At 41.6% G+C, this 18,415-nt stretch overlaps 1 protein-coding gene across 1 annotated transcript in view; it reads right to left on the bottom strand.

Moving 5' to 3' along the window:
- Positions 1–15,834, bottom strand: part of NUP58 (nucleoporin 58) — a gene marked incomplete at its 5' end in the record, with an annotated part of 34,419 nt that extends 18,585 nt beyond the window's left edge. Inside the window, 10 exons of the mRNA XM_084279385.1 lie at positions 1,252–1,370; positions 1,998–2,077; positions 2,789–2,963; positions 3,721–3,786; positions 4,203–4,227; positions 6,855–6,965; positions 7,644–7,778; positions 8,767–8,946; positions 11,298–11,449; positions 15,725–15,834. Of these exons, the coding sequence (XP_084135511.1) occupies positions 1,252–1,370; positions 1,998–2,077; positions 2,789–2,963; positions 3,721–3,786; positions 4,203–4,227; positions 6,855–6,965; positions 7,644–7,778; positions 8,767–8,946; positions 11,298–11,449; positions 15,725–15,834 (1,153 nt within the window). The remainder of the gene's footprint in view (positions 1–1,251; positions 1,371–1,997; positions 2,078–2,788; positions 2,964–3,720; positions 3,787–4,202; positions 4,228–6,854; positions 6,966–7,643; positions 7,779–8,766; positions 8,947–11,297; positions 11,450–15,724) is intronic.
- Positions 15,835–18,415: the final 2,581 nt, after the last annotated feature.

The following is an 18,415-nucleotide window of genomic DNA, read 5'->3' as shown; positions in this document are numbered from 1 at the left end:
GAAATCCCTTACTGCAGGACCTGTACCTAAAGCAGCCCAAAAAGTTAAAGTGCTGATGATCACAGGACTGGTAAGCAACCAGGAGACTACTGTCCAGAAGTCAGTATTCTTTGACTGGAGAGAATCTTTTAAGATTGAATGATGTGGCAGCAAACAAGACTAAATCTTCTCAGGCGCCAATTTGACAGCCCAAGGCAAGTCAGAAGGTGCCAGACATCAGCACTGTAACAGCAAGATGCTGAAGGGAGGGAGATGAATGCAGTAGATGACACGTTTTGTCAGGATCATCCATCCAGCACAGAGATTTATAGAAGAAAGATTACAGAAGACCTCTCTCAGAAGAACCATCTTTATGCCTCCATTTTTAACAAGATAGGCAGTTGTTTGGGATGTAAGGTTCCTTTCAGAAGACTAATTTCTCAGACTTTAGAGGAGGAAAAAAAAAAACCCCTCTTCTACAATGGTGAACACATTTCAGGATTTTTTACAGATAAGTACCTCTGTTGTATAAAAGACCTCATAAAATAGCAGATGGACAGAAAAGTCCTATTAGTGGAAGTGGATAGAGGAAGGAAGGCAGGAACCAAAGTGAAAGAAAAAAATTTTCTCACTGTCATCTGAACAATAGACAGAGACAAAGGCAAAAGAAATAAAAATGGTCTGGAAGCAGAACAGCATCAATCGATCAAGCAATATTGAGTTGAGTCAATGAAAAACTGAAGAGTGGGGAGCTTTCTGTGACATTTATGAGCTCACTAGGAATTGTAAAGTAGCAAAATGCAGATGGATAGAGCTATCAGAAAAGGCAGCACAAAAGTCAAGTCCAAGTGTTTCCAAAATAATGTCTCAGATGTGCCTTGGCCCCACAAACAGCCCCAAGCTTCCTGTGCAAACACCCATGCTAAATCTAGAGCAGACCCATGTTCTTTTACAAGAAGAGTGTCCAAGTCAGACAGAACAAGAGTGTAAAACACAGAATTCTTCCCTCCTGCTCCAGACACTGCAACTTTTACACTGCAAAGTATCAAAATGTCTACACAAAATAAGCCAGGCTGACAAACTGCACCTCAGGAACTGAGTTCGTCTTAAAAAGCTAAAGAACATTTATAAATTTATCCTTTAACTCCAAGTCTTTACACAGATTCTGCAGTTGTTCAATCTGAACACGTTACTGTACATTAAGTAAGAAAGGCCAACTAAGTTTTTCTTCTGGGTGTAAGACTTGTTCATTTTTACATATGAAACGTTTACCTTGTGGAGTTATGTGTGAATTATTTGCTTGAGTAGCAAGATGATTTTCCAGTTCTTCTATTTGTTGCCTGTATTGCTGCAGCTGAACTTCAAACTGCTCAACTAAGATTCTGAAGTAGCTAGATGAGTAAAACAAATGAAATTGTACAATTAAAGTTCATTATTCTGCCATTTTTTAATATTATGCCAATTTTCATTTAGTCACAACAGTTATGGTCTATGACATTCCTGACATCCCTCTAATAGTGGAAAGACAGTAAACATCTATGAGATAAAGATAAAACACTCATTCTCTGAAGTATACATGTTACAAGAAGCACACACACACACAAATCTATTATCAAGTTCAGAGAATCATAAAATGGTTTGGGAGGGACCTTTAACATCATCTAAGTCCAACCCCTGCTACAACGAGCAAGGGCTTCAACTAGATCAGGTCACTCAGCCTCATCCAACCCAATCTTTGATGTTTCCAGGGATGGGGCATCCAAAAACCTCCAAGCAACTTGTTCCAGTGTTCCACCACCCTCAAACTAATTTCTTCCCCACATCTAGTCTAAATCTATGTTCTTTCAGTTTAAAACCATTACCTCTTATCCTATCACTACAGGTCCCACTAAAAAGTTTATCCCCACCTTTCTTATAAGCCCCTTTTAAATATCAAAAGGCTGCATGAAGGTCTCCCCAGAGTCTTCCCTTCTCCAAGTTACATTATTGACTGGTTTTTATAAATAATAGTAACTCACTCTGCTGGGGCTGTATTTTCATGCTGGAGACCAGGAGGAGTTTTCTGTGTTCGTAATGCTATTTCTGCATTCTTTAGCTCCTAAATAAGTAGGGAGAAGTAATAAAAGATAAAGTTCTGTACAAAGTGTTCAAATACAAGAATAGCAACAACTCTACTGCACATTCACATAAAATGTTTCTTCGTATACTTAATGATAGAATCTGACCAGAAATTTTTCTAAGAACAGACTGTCAAAGTCAGAGGACTGAAACCCAAGTTTAGGGAAGGTACAAACAGTACATACTGAAAGCACACTGAACTCTCAGAGCTGAGAAAATATTGTGCTAAACTGTCAGAGATAAGACCTAACTTCTGCTGTACTTCAGAAATCCTGTTACAATTACGAAGGATCAGGGGGAAAAAAGCAACAGTCAAGTGCAAGGAAGTAACACACCTAAGAAGAAATAAAACAAGGAGGATTCTTTTGCCTCAAAAAAAACCCCCAAAACAGGAAGAAAGGATTAACTAGTTTAAAAAAAAGAAGCAGGCATGCAATTCTCTGTCACCTTTGCTATGGAGGAGTCCTTTCCTGAATAAAAGCCATTTTATTGCTGTCGTACTTATCTGAAGAGACTGACATCACAGGTTTCAGTCTAATCTTTTCAAAGCTTCTGGGAGAGAAGTTTTCCCTTTGTTTCCAACTTTTTTAGTTTGGACACGTGTTAACGTGACTGATTAAAAAGGCTAGTTATCCTATATGAAATAATCAACATATAAACTCCACACAATGAAATTTGTATGCAATTATACCTGTGCAGTTTCCACTTTCAACTTGTCAATATTTAGAGTGTTTCTCTGTAATCCACTGGCAACTACAGACAGAAGTTGTTTCAAAGCTTTAATGTCTTCTTGTACTTTATGCATTGCTTTAGAGGACATTCTACTAATTTCTTCCTGAACTTGTTTTTGTTCTTTCACAAATTTCCTGGGGAAGGGAAAAAGAAAGGGGTGGGGAGAAACATGAAGCATTGAACCTGAAGTACTCAAGTGTTTAACTTTTGGTCATATTACTTAAATAGCTAATAGTTTTTCCAGAAATCAAGTACTGAAGACTAAAATTGCTGTATAGCATGGTATTATCTTAACTCCTAATATACTAATTCTTAAAAACCCACAAAACCCACACACAACAGAAAACCCTTAAACTTCAACAGTGTTTAAAGATGTTACGCTGGACTCTGACAATCTGAGGGGAAAAAAAAATTTATAAAATATATATAATATCTATGTGAAAGTGATCACTACCTTGACCTCACAAATATAGGGATGTACAGCCTTTTTGACTGGTCTACAATCTGCCTCCTTCCTGCCTGTGAGAAAACTCTTTGGCAGATCCACAACACACATGCAACATGGACATAAGGGCCAGTATTTACTATGCACGTCCAACAGGCTTAATACTCCAGGGAGAGATAGATCAGATTCTAAGATCACATTCCTTGGGCATGCCCGTTTGTGTAAGTACATGGAAGAATGAGGCTAAAAAACAGCCTAAGGCTCCAGCTTCACTTCTAAGACTACAACTATATGCCTCCCCTCTTCCCCAAGTGGACCTGACAAAAGGCACAGAGCTATTAAGTTATCCTGCACACAACTGCAGTAGAGTGTTTTTGCACACAGAGCATTGACAGCACACAGTAGAATAACTAAAATACTATCAGAAGTAAAAAAACCCTACTTACTGTAGATTTTCTACATCTTGACAGATTACTGGAGGTAGATTTTCATCCTTTAGTGCTTTGCTATCTCTGCAAGAGACAATGCATGTTTAGATGGTGTTTTAATAATGCCAAACAGTTTTGCATTTAAGTGATTGATTAAACTGTTCTGCACCCATTGCTTGTATGTCACAACTAGGAATGATTTGGATAGTGCACAGATACTATGCCAGAGTCCAAGCCTGTGGTGTAAACACTGTACACATTTGCAGAAACCATTTTTCAGACCACACCATCAGTCTACAGCAGATGCCAGCTACATTGTGTGTTGCATTTGATGGGAAAATTGCAGTGTTTAAAATTAAGAACCCAGAATTGTTAATATTGCAGAAGTTGGTTATTTAAATTTATGCCTTTTTCAAGATCAAAGCCGTAGAAAAACCAGCTTATTTAGTACAGCTGTTTTCTAATAAAATGTGGAATGCAAAGAAAATCTGAACACTTACTCTGGCCTTGTTCCTGTTTTGTCACCTAGAAAATAAAAACCGTAGGTCAGAAAGTTTTGAAGACCAAAACAAAACAACCTCATTGATATTCTAGGGAAGAACTAATGACTACAATCTGCTTCTCTTGATAAGACACAGACTAGGCTAGCCATAAGAGAAAGGTAGCTTGAATTTAATCCCAAAGATAAGTATTTTTTCAACAACAGTTCCACAGTTGCTACACAAAGGAATGCAAGACATCTGGTACTATACTAGTCACTACAATCACATGAACAACTGGTTACATAAGAAGCCTGCTCCTGCTTATGCAGCCACACCACACTTAAACCTGCACCAACACAACACTCAAGTGTTTAAACTCAGCAATAGCAGTTTCCTCAAAATGAGGGCAATGAAGGTCTGCGCACTGGACTACTGCACAAAGTTCAGCAATGAACATGGTTTGACAGAACTGCTTACTTATCACTCCACACTAGGCATCTGTGGATCAAATACCCCTGAGTAACAGAACAGAGCTGAAAACACTACTGTGCAGAACAGTAGCAATCACATCCCATACCATAGCAGTCTGCTAGGAAGAATGCTCACTCAAAGTTCAAGAAGTGAGCTTCATCTTCAGATGGACGTAGTTAAAATCCCCTAGTCCCTCTCACTGCCACTGAGGCAGATACACAGCTAGTCCCACAAACATTTTTGGCTTCACAAGTCAGCTCTCCTGCCAGGAGGACCTTTTTTTTTTTTTTAAAGAGGCAACACCTACTTAAATTATCTGTAGACTTTACCACACAGTGCCAGGGCATTTAGAGAACTTGGAGTATCAAACCATTCCCTGTGCCTTCTGCTAAGGGGGGGAAATATACACTACTGGAGAAGAAGGCATAAGCCCCAGAATTTAAATCTCCTTTCTCTGCTGATAATGTAAACACTAGGCAGAAAACTATGTATGCTTTACTCTCTCTAGCCACTTTTTTCCCTTGTACATGATGATAGTCCCTATTTCTCCTGCGATTCCTCGGACATTTTTATTTTGGTAGCCACATCTCCTCCTTCCTGTAGGGATCTGCTGCTTATCATCTTGACAGTGATAGTTCACAGTTCATGCCCCCAGTATCTCTGTGCCAATATATGGGAAATTCAGCTATTCATCAAGTTTCCACCCTAAAAGACGGGCAAAACAACACTGGGTAATATGAGACTGGGGTAGATTTTGAATCTGTGATTCTCTAGTTTTCATTTCAAGACGCTTCATATTATGCAAGTGTGCCATCCTAAAAATTAAAGGAAATCCCATAAGAACCTCAGAATTGGAGCTTTTTCGTCACTCCCAGTTTCTGTAAAAATCTCCAAAAATAAATCAACTTGATGCAAGGCACTAATTTGGACAGTCAGTAATGCTCTCTCTTCTACAAGTACGACAATACTACACCTCCATATGTAACTCTAAAGATGGTTTCAGGGAGTTTCTAAATTTCCTCCTCTTCTAACTACTGGTATACCTACTTTAAAATTTGGCTCCTGAATGTAATCAAGAGATTAAATTAACAGTATTGATTCCCCATAGAAAGAGTACATTTTAGAATTGGCTTTAGGTAAGCTTACTTAAGTATAAAAGCAAGCCAAATTAAAGCGTCCATATGTTAATGCTCAATATTTCCTTAAGTATTTGAAGCTACTACAGAGGTAAAGTTTTTACAACCAGTTGTAATAAACTGCTAGAATGTATCTGCTAGAACTACACAGCACCAGGAACAGAGCTTTGAAGAGTAACAGCTAAAAATAGGACATTTTACCCTGCAGACTTTTGAAAAAGAAACAAAGTTTACCATCTGTTAGAGATGGAGAAAGCTGGTTTCAATGGAGTACTTTCTGTATGGCACTCCTTCTCCACAGCTCTGCTCCCCCATCTAGTGCCTGACACATGGCTGCAGAAATCTGCAGCAGTTTTTCAGTGAGCCACCCCTCACCCCAAATATTCATTCATTCACTCACTCCCCAAAGGCTAACAGGTTTAGAACCTGGTTCTTGAGTATGATAATGGCTTACACTTATTTTAAATAAATTTACATGATATTTGCAACCAAAATCTTGTTTTTCTGTACAAGAAAAACAGCTAAAAAGGAAGCTAACTCCCCCCCCCATTACAAAGCATTTCAGTTAAGGAAAGGCTGAGTGAGCTGGGGCAGTTCAGCCTAGAGAAAAGACTAAGGGGGGACCTTATTAATGTTTATAAATATCTCAAGTATGGGATGCAGGAGGAAATGGCCAGCCCCTTTTCAGTGCTCTGTGGAGACAGGACAAGGGGCAATGGCTGCAAGTTGGAGCACAGGAAGTTCCACACCAACATGGGGAAGAACTTTTCCCCAGTGAGGGTGCCAGAACCCTGGGACAGGCTGCCCAGGGAGGTGGTGGAGTCTCCATCTCTGGAGATATTCCAGCCCCGTCTGGACGCCTGTCTGTGCAATATGAGCTGGGGAGCTGCTTTGGCAGGGGGTTTGGACCCAATGATCTCTCCAGGTCCCTTCCAACCCCTATGATTCTATGATTTGTCAGTTTTAATTCCACTCTCTGAACATAATTAAATTCTATCTGTGGTATAGCACTCTGATAAAACTTTCCTAACTTTTTTAATTGAGAAAATTAAACCATACTTACTCTTTTTGTCTGAAGAACTACTGAAATCAATGCCACCAAGACCCTCATTGGCAGTAGTTGAAGGAGCCGCAGTTGTCCCCAGAGTCAAACTCAAAGCATTCTGCCCAAGTCCTGCAAGGAACACAAACAGAACTTCTGCACTTTAAAATATTGATAATTAAAACTTACTGTGTGCAGTTTGAGTGTAAAAAATATACAAAATAAACAGAAAACATGTACAGTTGAATGAATGTTTGTGCCAAGTACTGTATATTATTTATTCACATTGCTAGGTAGCTCATCAGACAGCTAACTTGTCATCAGCATTTTAATTATACTTCTGTTTCACTGAGAGGCTAAAATCAGTGTTACCAACAGAGCTGAAAAAGAAGAGAAGCTGTGAAATGACAATGCTAACACTAAGATTTTATTCAGGCCAAAAGCTACCAAGATAAGGAATTTCTAACTTCCTCACAGTTAAAGGAGATACCTGTGTGTCACTGCCCTCTCCAATTCAAGATCAACTTGCTTGAGTCAGCTATGACAATGAATGAGATACCCACACGTTTTCATTTTAAAAGCAGCATGAAGTATAAGTGAATTTAAGAATGAGAAATATTTTGCATTTCAGATTTCATTTTTATTGTCTACAGACAGCAACGCTGTTCTTAACTGTTACACTGTTAAAAATTACACTTTCACAGCATTAAGATTCTATGTAAGCTAAATCTTAGTTATTAACTTACACAATCACACAATAAATTTCAACATTTTGAGAGAGAAGGAGAAAAAAATTAAAACAATGTTCACCTGTTGCTGCTGTGCTAGTATTCTGGAAAAGAGAACCTCCTAATCCTGCTAAAGCACCTCCCAAGGAAAGGCCTGTGGAGGCAGTTGTAGTCGGAGCAGCTGTACCACCCAAATTTAATGTAAAGCCAGTAGTTCCTGCAGAGAAAGCAAACCAGCACACACTGAATTCAAATATATTTATAGACAGTCTGAAACAGCTGAAGGGTCTGCACAGCACCTGTATCATAACTGCATAATTAACTCAATCATCATTTGTATTTCCTACAGATTTTCTACACAAATAAAGGCTTTCAAGTTCTACAAAACCATGATCCTGGTTAGTTCATGTTTACCTACAACTATGTACTATTTGAGTCCTCCAGAACACTAGAGAATCTAGAACCTGCCACAGAATTTTTTATGGTATAATGGATCTAACAAGTGCTATCGACTTGTTATATTAAAATGCTGAAATCTTAATGCTTTAAGCAAAACATTAAAATATTTTACACAAGACTCGATACAAGAACACACCATTGGTAGTTCGAGCCACCTTCTGGAATTAAGTATTCCAGCTTTTGGTAGGATGGGGAAGAATTAAGACCATATGTACAAAAGGACAGAGCACAGAGGGCAGAGATTGCTGTGTTCAAATGCAGAAAAATTAACTCCACTCTTCATTATTGTCACACACAATGCAGTTTATCCAAGTCAAATATGATGGCAAGTGTGTGCCAGTATGAGAAGTACACTGGGAAAATCCTGTTTCCACTACCAGTAAAACATTTCAGGCCATCTACAAACAGTAGATGTTTTCCAGACTTTTCATCTGTGCAAGCAGGAAGCTTTCAACCTTCCACGTTAAAAAGATCACTTCACACCACAAATCAGCTCTTGCTACATTTCCAATGACTTAGATTATATGCTATATCAAGTGTCATACTTCCCTCTATATAGACATAAATATATCTGCATTAGGATCATCCGAATTTAGAATTACTGAAGCCCAATGAACCTTCTTATGAAAGTACTACAAGACTATGTAAATACTAGAAGAAGAGAATATAACTATTTTACTGTAAATCTTTACTGTAAAAAACCAGTGAACAACAAAAAAACCCCAAGAACTTAAGCGTTCTCCTACCTGCTGCAGGAGTTGATGTAAGAGCAGATGATAACGATAGGCCACCCACTGAGGTAGAAGTAACAGGTAAAGCAAATGGTGTTGCCGAACCTGCGGGTTTGTTGAAGCCTAAACTGAAGCCCGTGGTAGCTGCTGATGTGGTGGCAGGCGTGCCTAGGAGAAACCCCAGAACAGTTATCACTCTTAGAATATTCTGTTGGAGAAATGAACACATATCACCTTTCTATTTGTAAAGAAGAAAAATATATTGAAATCTTATTCCCCCAAACTTTGCTTTTGATTGTTTTTGAAGTAAAGCAAATAAAGCTTCAACGTTCTGCTGTTTTCATGGTAAGAATCCATATTCCAAAGTGAAGAAGGAATGTGCATATACATACAAAATGACAGTATCAAGACAGACATACTTGGTATTCTCAATAACTGCAATGTCTGTTTTGAATGACATAATTTAATGCAACTACTGAAAGTAAGTTACATTCATCTGCATATTACTGACTGCCATGTATGATTATGCATCCACACAGTCTGTTCTGTGTTAGCTGCTGTTCCTCCCTTCTACTGCTCATTTAATTTGCTTCATTATCCACCAGCACTTTTTCCTATTCATTCACAGCATGGCTTCCTGAGCTCCTGAACTGCAGTTGGTATTGTAGCACCACCCTCACATCCAGTATTTGCGATGCTCAATTTCTCCTTAGGCCCCAGATGTTGGCGTTCAAAAAGAAAACATAACTCTCAACTACCTACTTATTTCTGCATTTCTAAGGACAGCTGAAAAATAGTCATTAAAGATACATCAGAGAAACAAAAGTAAAACATTTCCAAGGTCTCTTCCCCATTCAAGCCTCTCTGTTCTTCTAAAAGTGGTAGTTACCTAACAGACTTGGTTCCACTAAGTTCAGAATTCTTTGACAAGGTTTTCTGTCTCCCCTCTGCTGAGGGATGAAACTCATTAAGGGTTTCATCTAACTTTCACTATAAGCACTTTTACTGTTGTACAGGAATGGAATGACCTTTTACGAACGAGTAACAGTGCCCAGAACTGCAGGGCTCCACTCTAGTTTGCAGTCTTAACATTTGGGTTGCAAAGCAGACTACAATTGGTAATGAGGAAAAAGCTCACATATGATTACTAACTTCCTACATTTCAAGATCTATCTGTACTTTTTTGCCTGTATAACATTCAAATCCAAATTCGGTCCTTACCTAATGTCAGTCCTGTAGCAATAGTTGTTGCTGTTGCGGCTTTAAAGTGAAAAACAAACAGTAAGAGTAATTGAAGCCCACAGAGCAGTTATGATAGTAAAAAAACCATGAAACATTGGAATAATGCAACATTATCAGACACTATGAAGAATATTATAAAAGATTTTTTAAGGTAGTATGTTGAAAGCAAAACGTTAGCACAGAAAACAGTTTTTGTAAGTGCCAGCAGCACAAATCAAAGCATAACTGACTTCAAAAAGTGTAATTTTTCTTCATAAGAATCTAACAGCGAAGCTGATGTTTCCAAACAACTTGCTACGCTGCTGTGGTATTTTGAATAAATGAAAGTAAACAAAAATAAGGAAACTAGTAATTCTATCAAGTACTTTTTTCAGCCATAAGGCAGTATATAGCATTATACTGTAAATCTGCTGGTTTACATGCTAATGAAAAGGATTACAGAGTCCAAAGTCTTTGTAAAATCCTATGTTTTGGTTTAGGGGTTTTGCCCCATTGGTAATTTAGAGATTCTTTTGAACACAGTGCTATGCCATTTCATATTAAAAAACTGCCACATCTGATTAGAAAAAGCCAGAAAGAAAATTACCCCAATGTAGCCAAACACAGGAATACAGGCTTTCAGTCTACTGTTAAATTTAATTTCTGGATTGGTTCTTAGAACTCCCTCATCTACTCATACAAGTGTGCAACAAAAAGGACCATCTTGTCTAACAATATTGGAACTAAAATACAATCCATGAAGCCATATCTGTCTGGTGGCTGAAAAACAGTATCTCCAGTCAGAAAGTGTCATTCTTTTACACTCCAACAGTCCTATAAGAATCTGAATATTCATACACTAAATTAGAGATCTAAGAAAATATTAATAAATTTCCTCATGCATATTGCTAACTTTAAAAAACCCAAGCAACAAAATTAGAAGTGTTTACTAGTGCAGTGTTACAAACGCTAACAATCCTGCAGTATTTTGAAATTTTTTTTAGATCAAAATATATCTTAAATCATAATTTTGAGCATCTTGGATGAAGAGTTAGATGTCTAGAAAACATTAGGATTCCAATTATGGAACAATTTACACATAGGCTCAAGCAGTTTTCCGTTAGCTTATTTTGTTCCTGCAGCATCAGCACTGCATAATTCTCACTGAATGAGCTTTTAAACTGGTCAATAAATCCTTTTTACAAAGCTATGCAAGTAACATTCTGAGCTACAGAAATACCCCATAAACACAAGCACATAATAACACAGGTTTTTTTGTACATAATGATATATTTTTCCACTGTTGATTCAAATTTCTGCAGTACAAGAATTTCTTCTACCTGTACTGGTGCCTCCTAGCGTAAAGCCAGTGGTTGATTTTGATCCAAAAAGTCCACTCCCAAAACCCACTGAAGGAGCTGATGTAGTTGCTGTAGCAGTAGAAGAGCCCAGAGTTCCAAAATTAAGTCCTGTTGAGCTATTACAAAATAAGACTATTAGCAATAATTATTTTTTGAAATAATGAAATCCACCACCCTTATGTCCGTTTCTTTCCCACACCATTGTTCATTTCCTCAAACAACACACAACACGGCTGGACAAGACAGTCCAAGCCTCACTGACACCAAAGAGAAAGAAGCCTGTCTCCCTCTCTCCTTCTACAGCTTCATAACTCCCACTGCTTCCCTGACAGTCAGTGAACTCCAGCATTTGCTCAAATCATTGCTAGACCAGTGGGAAACTTGAACTTTCCTCCATTAGATCATCTCATTAGTTCTGCCTAGTTACTGTCCCTGTACTACTGAAATAGGAAAACAAATGGGAGAGCACAAAGATGACAACAAACCTGCAAGAACATCTTTTCAAAGCAGGCTGAAAGTCCAGTTAAGATACCTCTGACCAGAAACCTCAACCAGTGTTACTTTTTGTCATTCTAAAATGCTGAGCAGAGACACACAGCTTTTCTTACCAGCAGCATCACTTTACCCTAAAGTACCATCAAACCACACTGATACTCTAAATGAAATGCTATCCTTCCCCACAAGTGCAAACCACACAGGACCCATGCCTACCATACTTTCTTTTCTAACCGTATACTTGTCAGAGTCACAGAAATAAACTTCCAGAGCTATTTTCACAGATTAAGGGGAAGAAAGTGCAATAAGGGAATCCAATCAGTCATCACCAGGAAAATGACATGTTTTAGTAGTTTCATGGCAAGCAGCTTTACATTTAGCAGAGAACACATTAAGTTATTGTACAAAACACAAGGGAACACAATAATCAAAGATTACCCTTAACCAGTTAAATTAGAGGCACTGGAGGCCAGATGAGTCTACAATTTAAAAAATTTTGTTCTTAAATTGATGGAAGAGCAAGTGAAAAATTTCTTTGTAGCAATTTCCTCCTCTCATTTGTCAGCCTTTTAACAAACTAAATACATTTCCTCTAACTTAAATGACATTTTGCATAAGTACAGCAGTAACACTGAAATGAAATGGCATTTAGACTTCACGGTAACAACTGTGAAGAAATTTTTTTATGTTAAGTGTTCAGTAGCCTCTTATTATTCCCTCATCTCCTCTCTCCTTTTTGTATGAAGGCAGCTCCTAAGCATAATAAATTAAACATAGAAGTAAATCCTTTAAAATAAAAAAGGCTAGAATTAGCTTTTACATTGTTTTCGAAATATCTACAAAACTGAATTGTGACAAGCCCAGAAAAAGTTGGTTGCAAGTTCAGAATCTAGGTGTGAGTTATTCTTAAAGAGGTAATTGAGGAAACAGCATGGCCAAGGAGACTTCACAGGAGGCAAAGCATTTCACCCTCAACTTCAACATACTACACTACAGCACCATGAACATCATACTTCTCTGACTAGTCAAGAGTTTCTATTTTGCATCTTTTTCTAGTACAAAGATGATTGTCCTGCAAAAATTATTCTTGTTTCAGTATCCCAGTAGAAGAAACCTAAAGATCCAAACGATGCAATTCAGCACTGTAGGACAAAAACCCAAATGAAGTGGCTTGTTTTTCTATCCCAAGCATGCAGAAATCAAACAATGGCAGTTTCTCACCAGCAAGTGAAAGCACGTGCCAGAAGGACTATCTACTTGTCACAGATAAAGAGCAGCTCAGATCACAGAAACCAGATTTTAACCCTAGTTTTAGAACTAGAACAAAGCACTGCAGCCAGCTAAAGAATACTATAGGACGCATGAGTTGACAAAAAGACCTTAAGCACCTGAACAGCTATTGGTGTGCTGCAGGAATTAGGCTAGCATATTACATAAGCTTTGGGCCACCAGTATACAATTTGTTACTGGTGACACTTATCAGTAATATTTATTCTTGAACTTTAAACTACACAAAACCCCTTTTCTACCAACATCTGGCAGTATTATTTCAGAACTAGCTCAGAAGAACAGCTTCTTCCTATAGCCTCAACTATGTTCTCAAGCAAGCTACCCCTATGGAATGATCCAGATTCTTTCACCAATCATCCAGCAGTAAAAAGGCCTTTTCCTCTGTGATATCCCTTGGCCAACAGCCCCACAGACTTATCTTCCTTGTAAGAATAAATACATGACTAAAACTGCACAGTACCATGCTGCTATTAAGTAGCGCCTATTAGACTTCTACTGATTACTTTTGAGATTAAAAAGACAGCCAGAACAGCACAAAACAACCACAACTTGCTCAGTTACAGGAAAACTGCATTAAACTGGCATCAGTCCTTTATCACACGATGACTAGGCTGGAAAAGACCTTTAAGATCGAGTCCAACAGTACCTGTCCTTTACTAAACCATATCCCTAAGTACCTCATCTACCCTTCTTTTAAACAATCCAGGGAAGGTGACTCAACCCCCTTCGTGGGCAGCCTGTTCCACATCCCCACAACTCTTTCAGTGAAGAATTTTTTCCTAACATCTAACCTGAACCTGCTCTATAAGCAACTCCGTATAAGCTTGTCCTGGTTTTGGCCAGGATGGAGTTAACTTCTTTTGTAGCAGCGGATGGGATGCTGTGTTTGAGAGTTAAAATGAAAGCAGTGCTGATAACACCCGATGTTTTTAGTTGCTGTCAGACAGTCAAGGACTTTCTCAGCTCTTCGTATTTCTCTATTCATGACAAAGGAGGGGCAAAGCCAGGACAGGTGACCCAAACAGGCTAAAGAGTATTCCATGCCAATTATGTCATGCTCAGTATAAAGGGGGCTGATGGGAGGAGGAGCAGGGGGGGGCGGTTCCAGGACACGCGGTTTTTTGGGGGACGGTCGGGTTCCAGGACGGCTTTGGGTGGCACGGCCTGAGCTGTGGGTTCGGTAAGAAACTGCATTGGGTATCAACAGTTTCATAGATTTTTTGCTCTAAAGTCCTGTTAGCATTGTTATATTTTATCTTTCTACTATTTTAGTAAACTATACTTATCCCAACCCACAGGCCTTTGGTTTCTTGGTTTTCGCGTTGTTATTTTCCCCTTCCCTTGCCTCACCTTTCCCCCCCGCCCCCCTTCCCCTCCTCTTTTCCTTTAAAGACCAGGCAGCTGCGTAGATCTCGGCAGCCGGGGTAAAACCACGACAAAGCTTCAATAAACTACCCACAAGCACAGGTAATGTGAGAATGTCATCAATTTGTCACGACCACAAAATAAAGAGTACTAGGTGAGATGCAGACAACTTGCACAGGCTTCCAAAGAGCAATACTGCCATTAAATTCAGAGATACTCCTTCAGACTCACATGTTCTGTTCCTTTCCCATTACACTGCTAATTCCTGACAATTCTGGAAGATTAATACATTCAAATACACGTACTTCAGGTAAAGTTCCATTGAGTAGCTCGCCCTACTCATTCAGTTTATACTATGGTGATTAATTTTGTCTAATCAGGTTTGGGGAAAAAAAAAATCTGATGCAAAGCTCCACTACAACAGCCTTATTTTCAATGAAGGTATAAGAGTAAGCAGGACAGTAATCTCTGCTAGTATTAGTGCATACAAAGAAAGGAAGAAACAAACCAAGCAACAAGTGACCTATTTATTACTCTGAAGCACTGAAGTTCTAACATTGCCTTTAGTACAGAACCTGCTCTACGTCACATGTACATCAAAGACCCGTTTTTACTCCAAAACACTGTACACCAAATATGAGGCTATCTGTGTCAGAAAGCAGAAAAAAACCAAAAACCAAACCAAAAAAATTCACATTTGAACATGAGAAATTTGACATCGATGGGCTCCATGCCATGCACACAATCTCAGGCCTCGACATGCACGACTCACGTTCCATATTCAGATAGACAATTGTGACACCCTGCTCCGACAAAGCCAGAGTGCAGCAAAACCAGAACGGCACCGCTCTATGTCACTAGCTGCTGCTGCTGAAAAGACCCATCCCTACGTCTAGATTGGCGAAGCCGGGCCTGAAGCAGGTAAGGCAGGAAGGGCACCGCAACCCCTGCGCACACAGTGAAGCCGGTTCATCCGCGCACCATGGACTCTTTCGGGCCAGGGGTGCGGGAGCCCCGGGCCCCTCCGGGCGCAGCAGGAGAGGCGCCGAGACAGGCGGTACGGGGTCCGCGCTCCCTCCCCGCGCCCAACCCTCACGCACGCGCCCGGGCCTGCTCAGCCGCAGCCGCTCAGGCCAGGCCCGCGGAGTAGCGGCCTCGGCGACAGGCTGGGCCGTGGGAGTCTGGGGGCCGGGGCCTGAGAGTAGACCCGAGCCGAGCGGGGGTGGGGGAAGCCGCGTTACCTCGCCGTGGCGGCTCCGAAGGAAAAGCCCCCGCCCCCGCCTCCCGAACCGGCGGCGGCGGCCGCGGCGGAGCCCAGGGTCCCCGCGCCGAAGGAGAATCCCGCAGACATGGCGGCAGCGGCGGAAACGGCCGGAGAGCCGGGCTGAGAGATGGCAGCGAGACCCGGCGGCGGGGGCCAGAGGGGATGGCGGTGGCGGCGGCCTGCTCAGCGCTGGCGGAGGCCTCCTCACCGCCTCATGGCGCCCGGCGCCAACTTCGAACCGAGCCGCGGCGGCAGCGAGCGCACGGACACCAACCACGCGCCCTACGCGAGTCCGCCGCAGTGCACCACGGGACCGCGCCGCCCGCCGCCCCTTAAAGAGACAGTAACGCGCGTGGTGGCTGCGGCCTCTCGGCGGGTATGGCCGCCTTTGGCCCAGGCTGTTGGCGTGAACTGGGCGGGATGTGCCGCTCTGGAGGGGCCCGCGGATCTTGGCGGGCAGGCAGGAGGGGCTGTGACACCTCCGGGGTTACCAGCTCAAAAGTCAACTCAAATTCTCTGTGAAAATCCCCAAACCCGTGTCATTTCAGGCTGAACCTGGGCCTGCACAATGGTGCACGACTCGCCTCTGCCCCTCCCAGGACCTGCCATTTCTTAACACTCGTTCAAACTACAGTGCCTGAGCGTCCCCAGATCAATTACTAATAGCTGCACAAATGACTGTTCCCATTTTCCCTACCAGGCTGTACGCCACACACGTATGGCACGGGGCACTGCAGCAAGCAGTTACCATCCCTGCTTCACCCCATCGCTGGGCCCCAACAAATCTCTCACATAAAGCTGGGGAACTGTGAGAAGCTGCTGCTGAAACGTGGGGGAGTTTCTCAGAGAATCCTACACACCGCTTTTGCTCAGGAAAAGGCATTACTAGACTTTTTAAAATGTACCTGATAGTCTAGGTGGGTCATAGTGCTACAAAAGACTTCATATATTACTTCAAGAGTCTCAAAGAATCCCAAACAATGCAAAAACCTTGATGTTCTGTTGCTCTATGCTGTGGCTGCTATGAGTGGCCAGCAGGTATTATTTACTGGAAAACATCTTTAAGATTATTTGTGGGTGGCTGGATCACTGTCCTTTATACAAGGCAGAGCTTCAGGCAGATACTAGAATGTTAATTTGTGACGCTTATCCATGTTTACTTCCAAGGCCTCTCTCTGAACATCTTAAAAAAAAATTAAATCCCCAAAACTGTGAAACATTAAATGGCACATCTAGTGATTTCCACAGAGGCACTTGTCATCAAATTCTTCTGATCTGACAGGCCACAAAGTGACAAGATACATTAGCATAACAGGAAAAGAGGACCCGTCGAGGGAAGAGCGATGCCTTTGTAGTATGATTTTAATAACTTGTGACACTCTATGAATGTCACCACTCAAAAACTTTAAGTTCAAGATCATGAAGTCTGACTGTTAGTAAAAGCGGTTAATTTTGTATAAAATCTGTCCTAGTGAATAATTTCTAATCAAGATAATCAAAACCCACAAGACATAGAGTTCATTTGGCAACCTTTAAGCAAACTTTCATGTCTCAACTACTGTAGAGCATAGACAGGGTTTTTGTGCACTCACGACTGCACAACAATCACACGGCTGAGTTGCTGCACTGTGCAGGGGTCAGGACCATGTCCAGTCCTGTTTAACATCTTCATTAATGACCTGGATGATGAGGCGGAATGTATCCTCACTACGTTTGCTGAAGACACCAATCTTGTCAGAGTGGCTGACTGGCCAGGGGGTTGTGGGGCTGTCCAGAGGGACATGGCTGGAGACATGAGCTGGCACAGACCTCATGAAGTTCAGTAAATGCAAAGTCCTACACCTGGGAAAGGACCCCCAGAACCAGTATATGCTGGGGAGCATCCAGCCAGAAAGCAGTTTTGCAGAAAAGGACCCAGTGAGAAGGCTCAGGGGGATCTTATCAGTGTATTTAAGTATGTGAAAGGAGAGTGCAAAGATGGAGCCCAAGCCTTTCTGGTGGCGTCCAGTGACAGGACAAGGGGCAACAGGCACAAAGTGAATGAAACTTGGGAGTTCTGTTGGAACATCAGGAAAACACTTGTTTATTGTAACTGTGACTGAGCACTTAGGTTGCCTAGAAAGGTGGCTGAATTTCCATCCTTGGCAATAATCAGCTGCCACCTGGACATTGCACTGGGCAGTCGGCTCTGAGGAGACCCTGCTTAAGTAGGGAGGTTGGGCTAGATACCTCTTGTGGCACCTATCTACCTCAACCCCTCCATGACTCTGCATGCTGTAACAAAAAGGACCATCTTCCAGGAATCTCCTCCTTCAAGGAGACTAAAAAAGCCTGAAACTCCCTTTCCCTGCATCTACTGTAACCCCACCGCAGGCCCCAGGATCGTTGTCCCCTCAGGGCCAGCTGCGGTTACATGGCCAGCACAGCAATCACATCCCCTTCCCTCGAATCTCACAGAAAATCCCTTGGGCACTGCAGGACCCTGCAGGGCCCAGCGGGACCCGCCCCCCTCCGCCCCACCGCCGCCCGGCTCCTCACACCGCCCCTCAACCATTCCCGCCCCCGCCACGGCACCGCCTCACTACACCCGTGCGCATGCGACCGCGCATGCGCCGTACGCGCAGTGCGGTGATAGACAATACCCCCTACGCGCCGCGAAGGGGCGCTA

The sequence above is a fragment of the Gallinula chloropus genome, assembly GCF_964237585.1.
Source record: "Gallinula chloropus genome assembly, chromosome: 1".
Taxonomy (NCBI): domain Eukaryota; kingdom Metazoa; phylum Chordata; class Aves; order Gruiformes; family Rallidae; genus Gallinula; species Gallinula chloropus.
The sequence above is the reverse complement of the archived record's forward strand: the minus strand, read 5'-3'. Positions and strand labels throughout refer to the sequence as shown.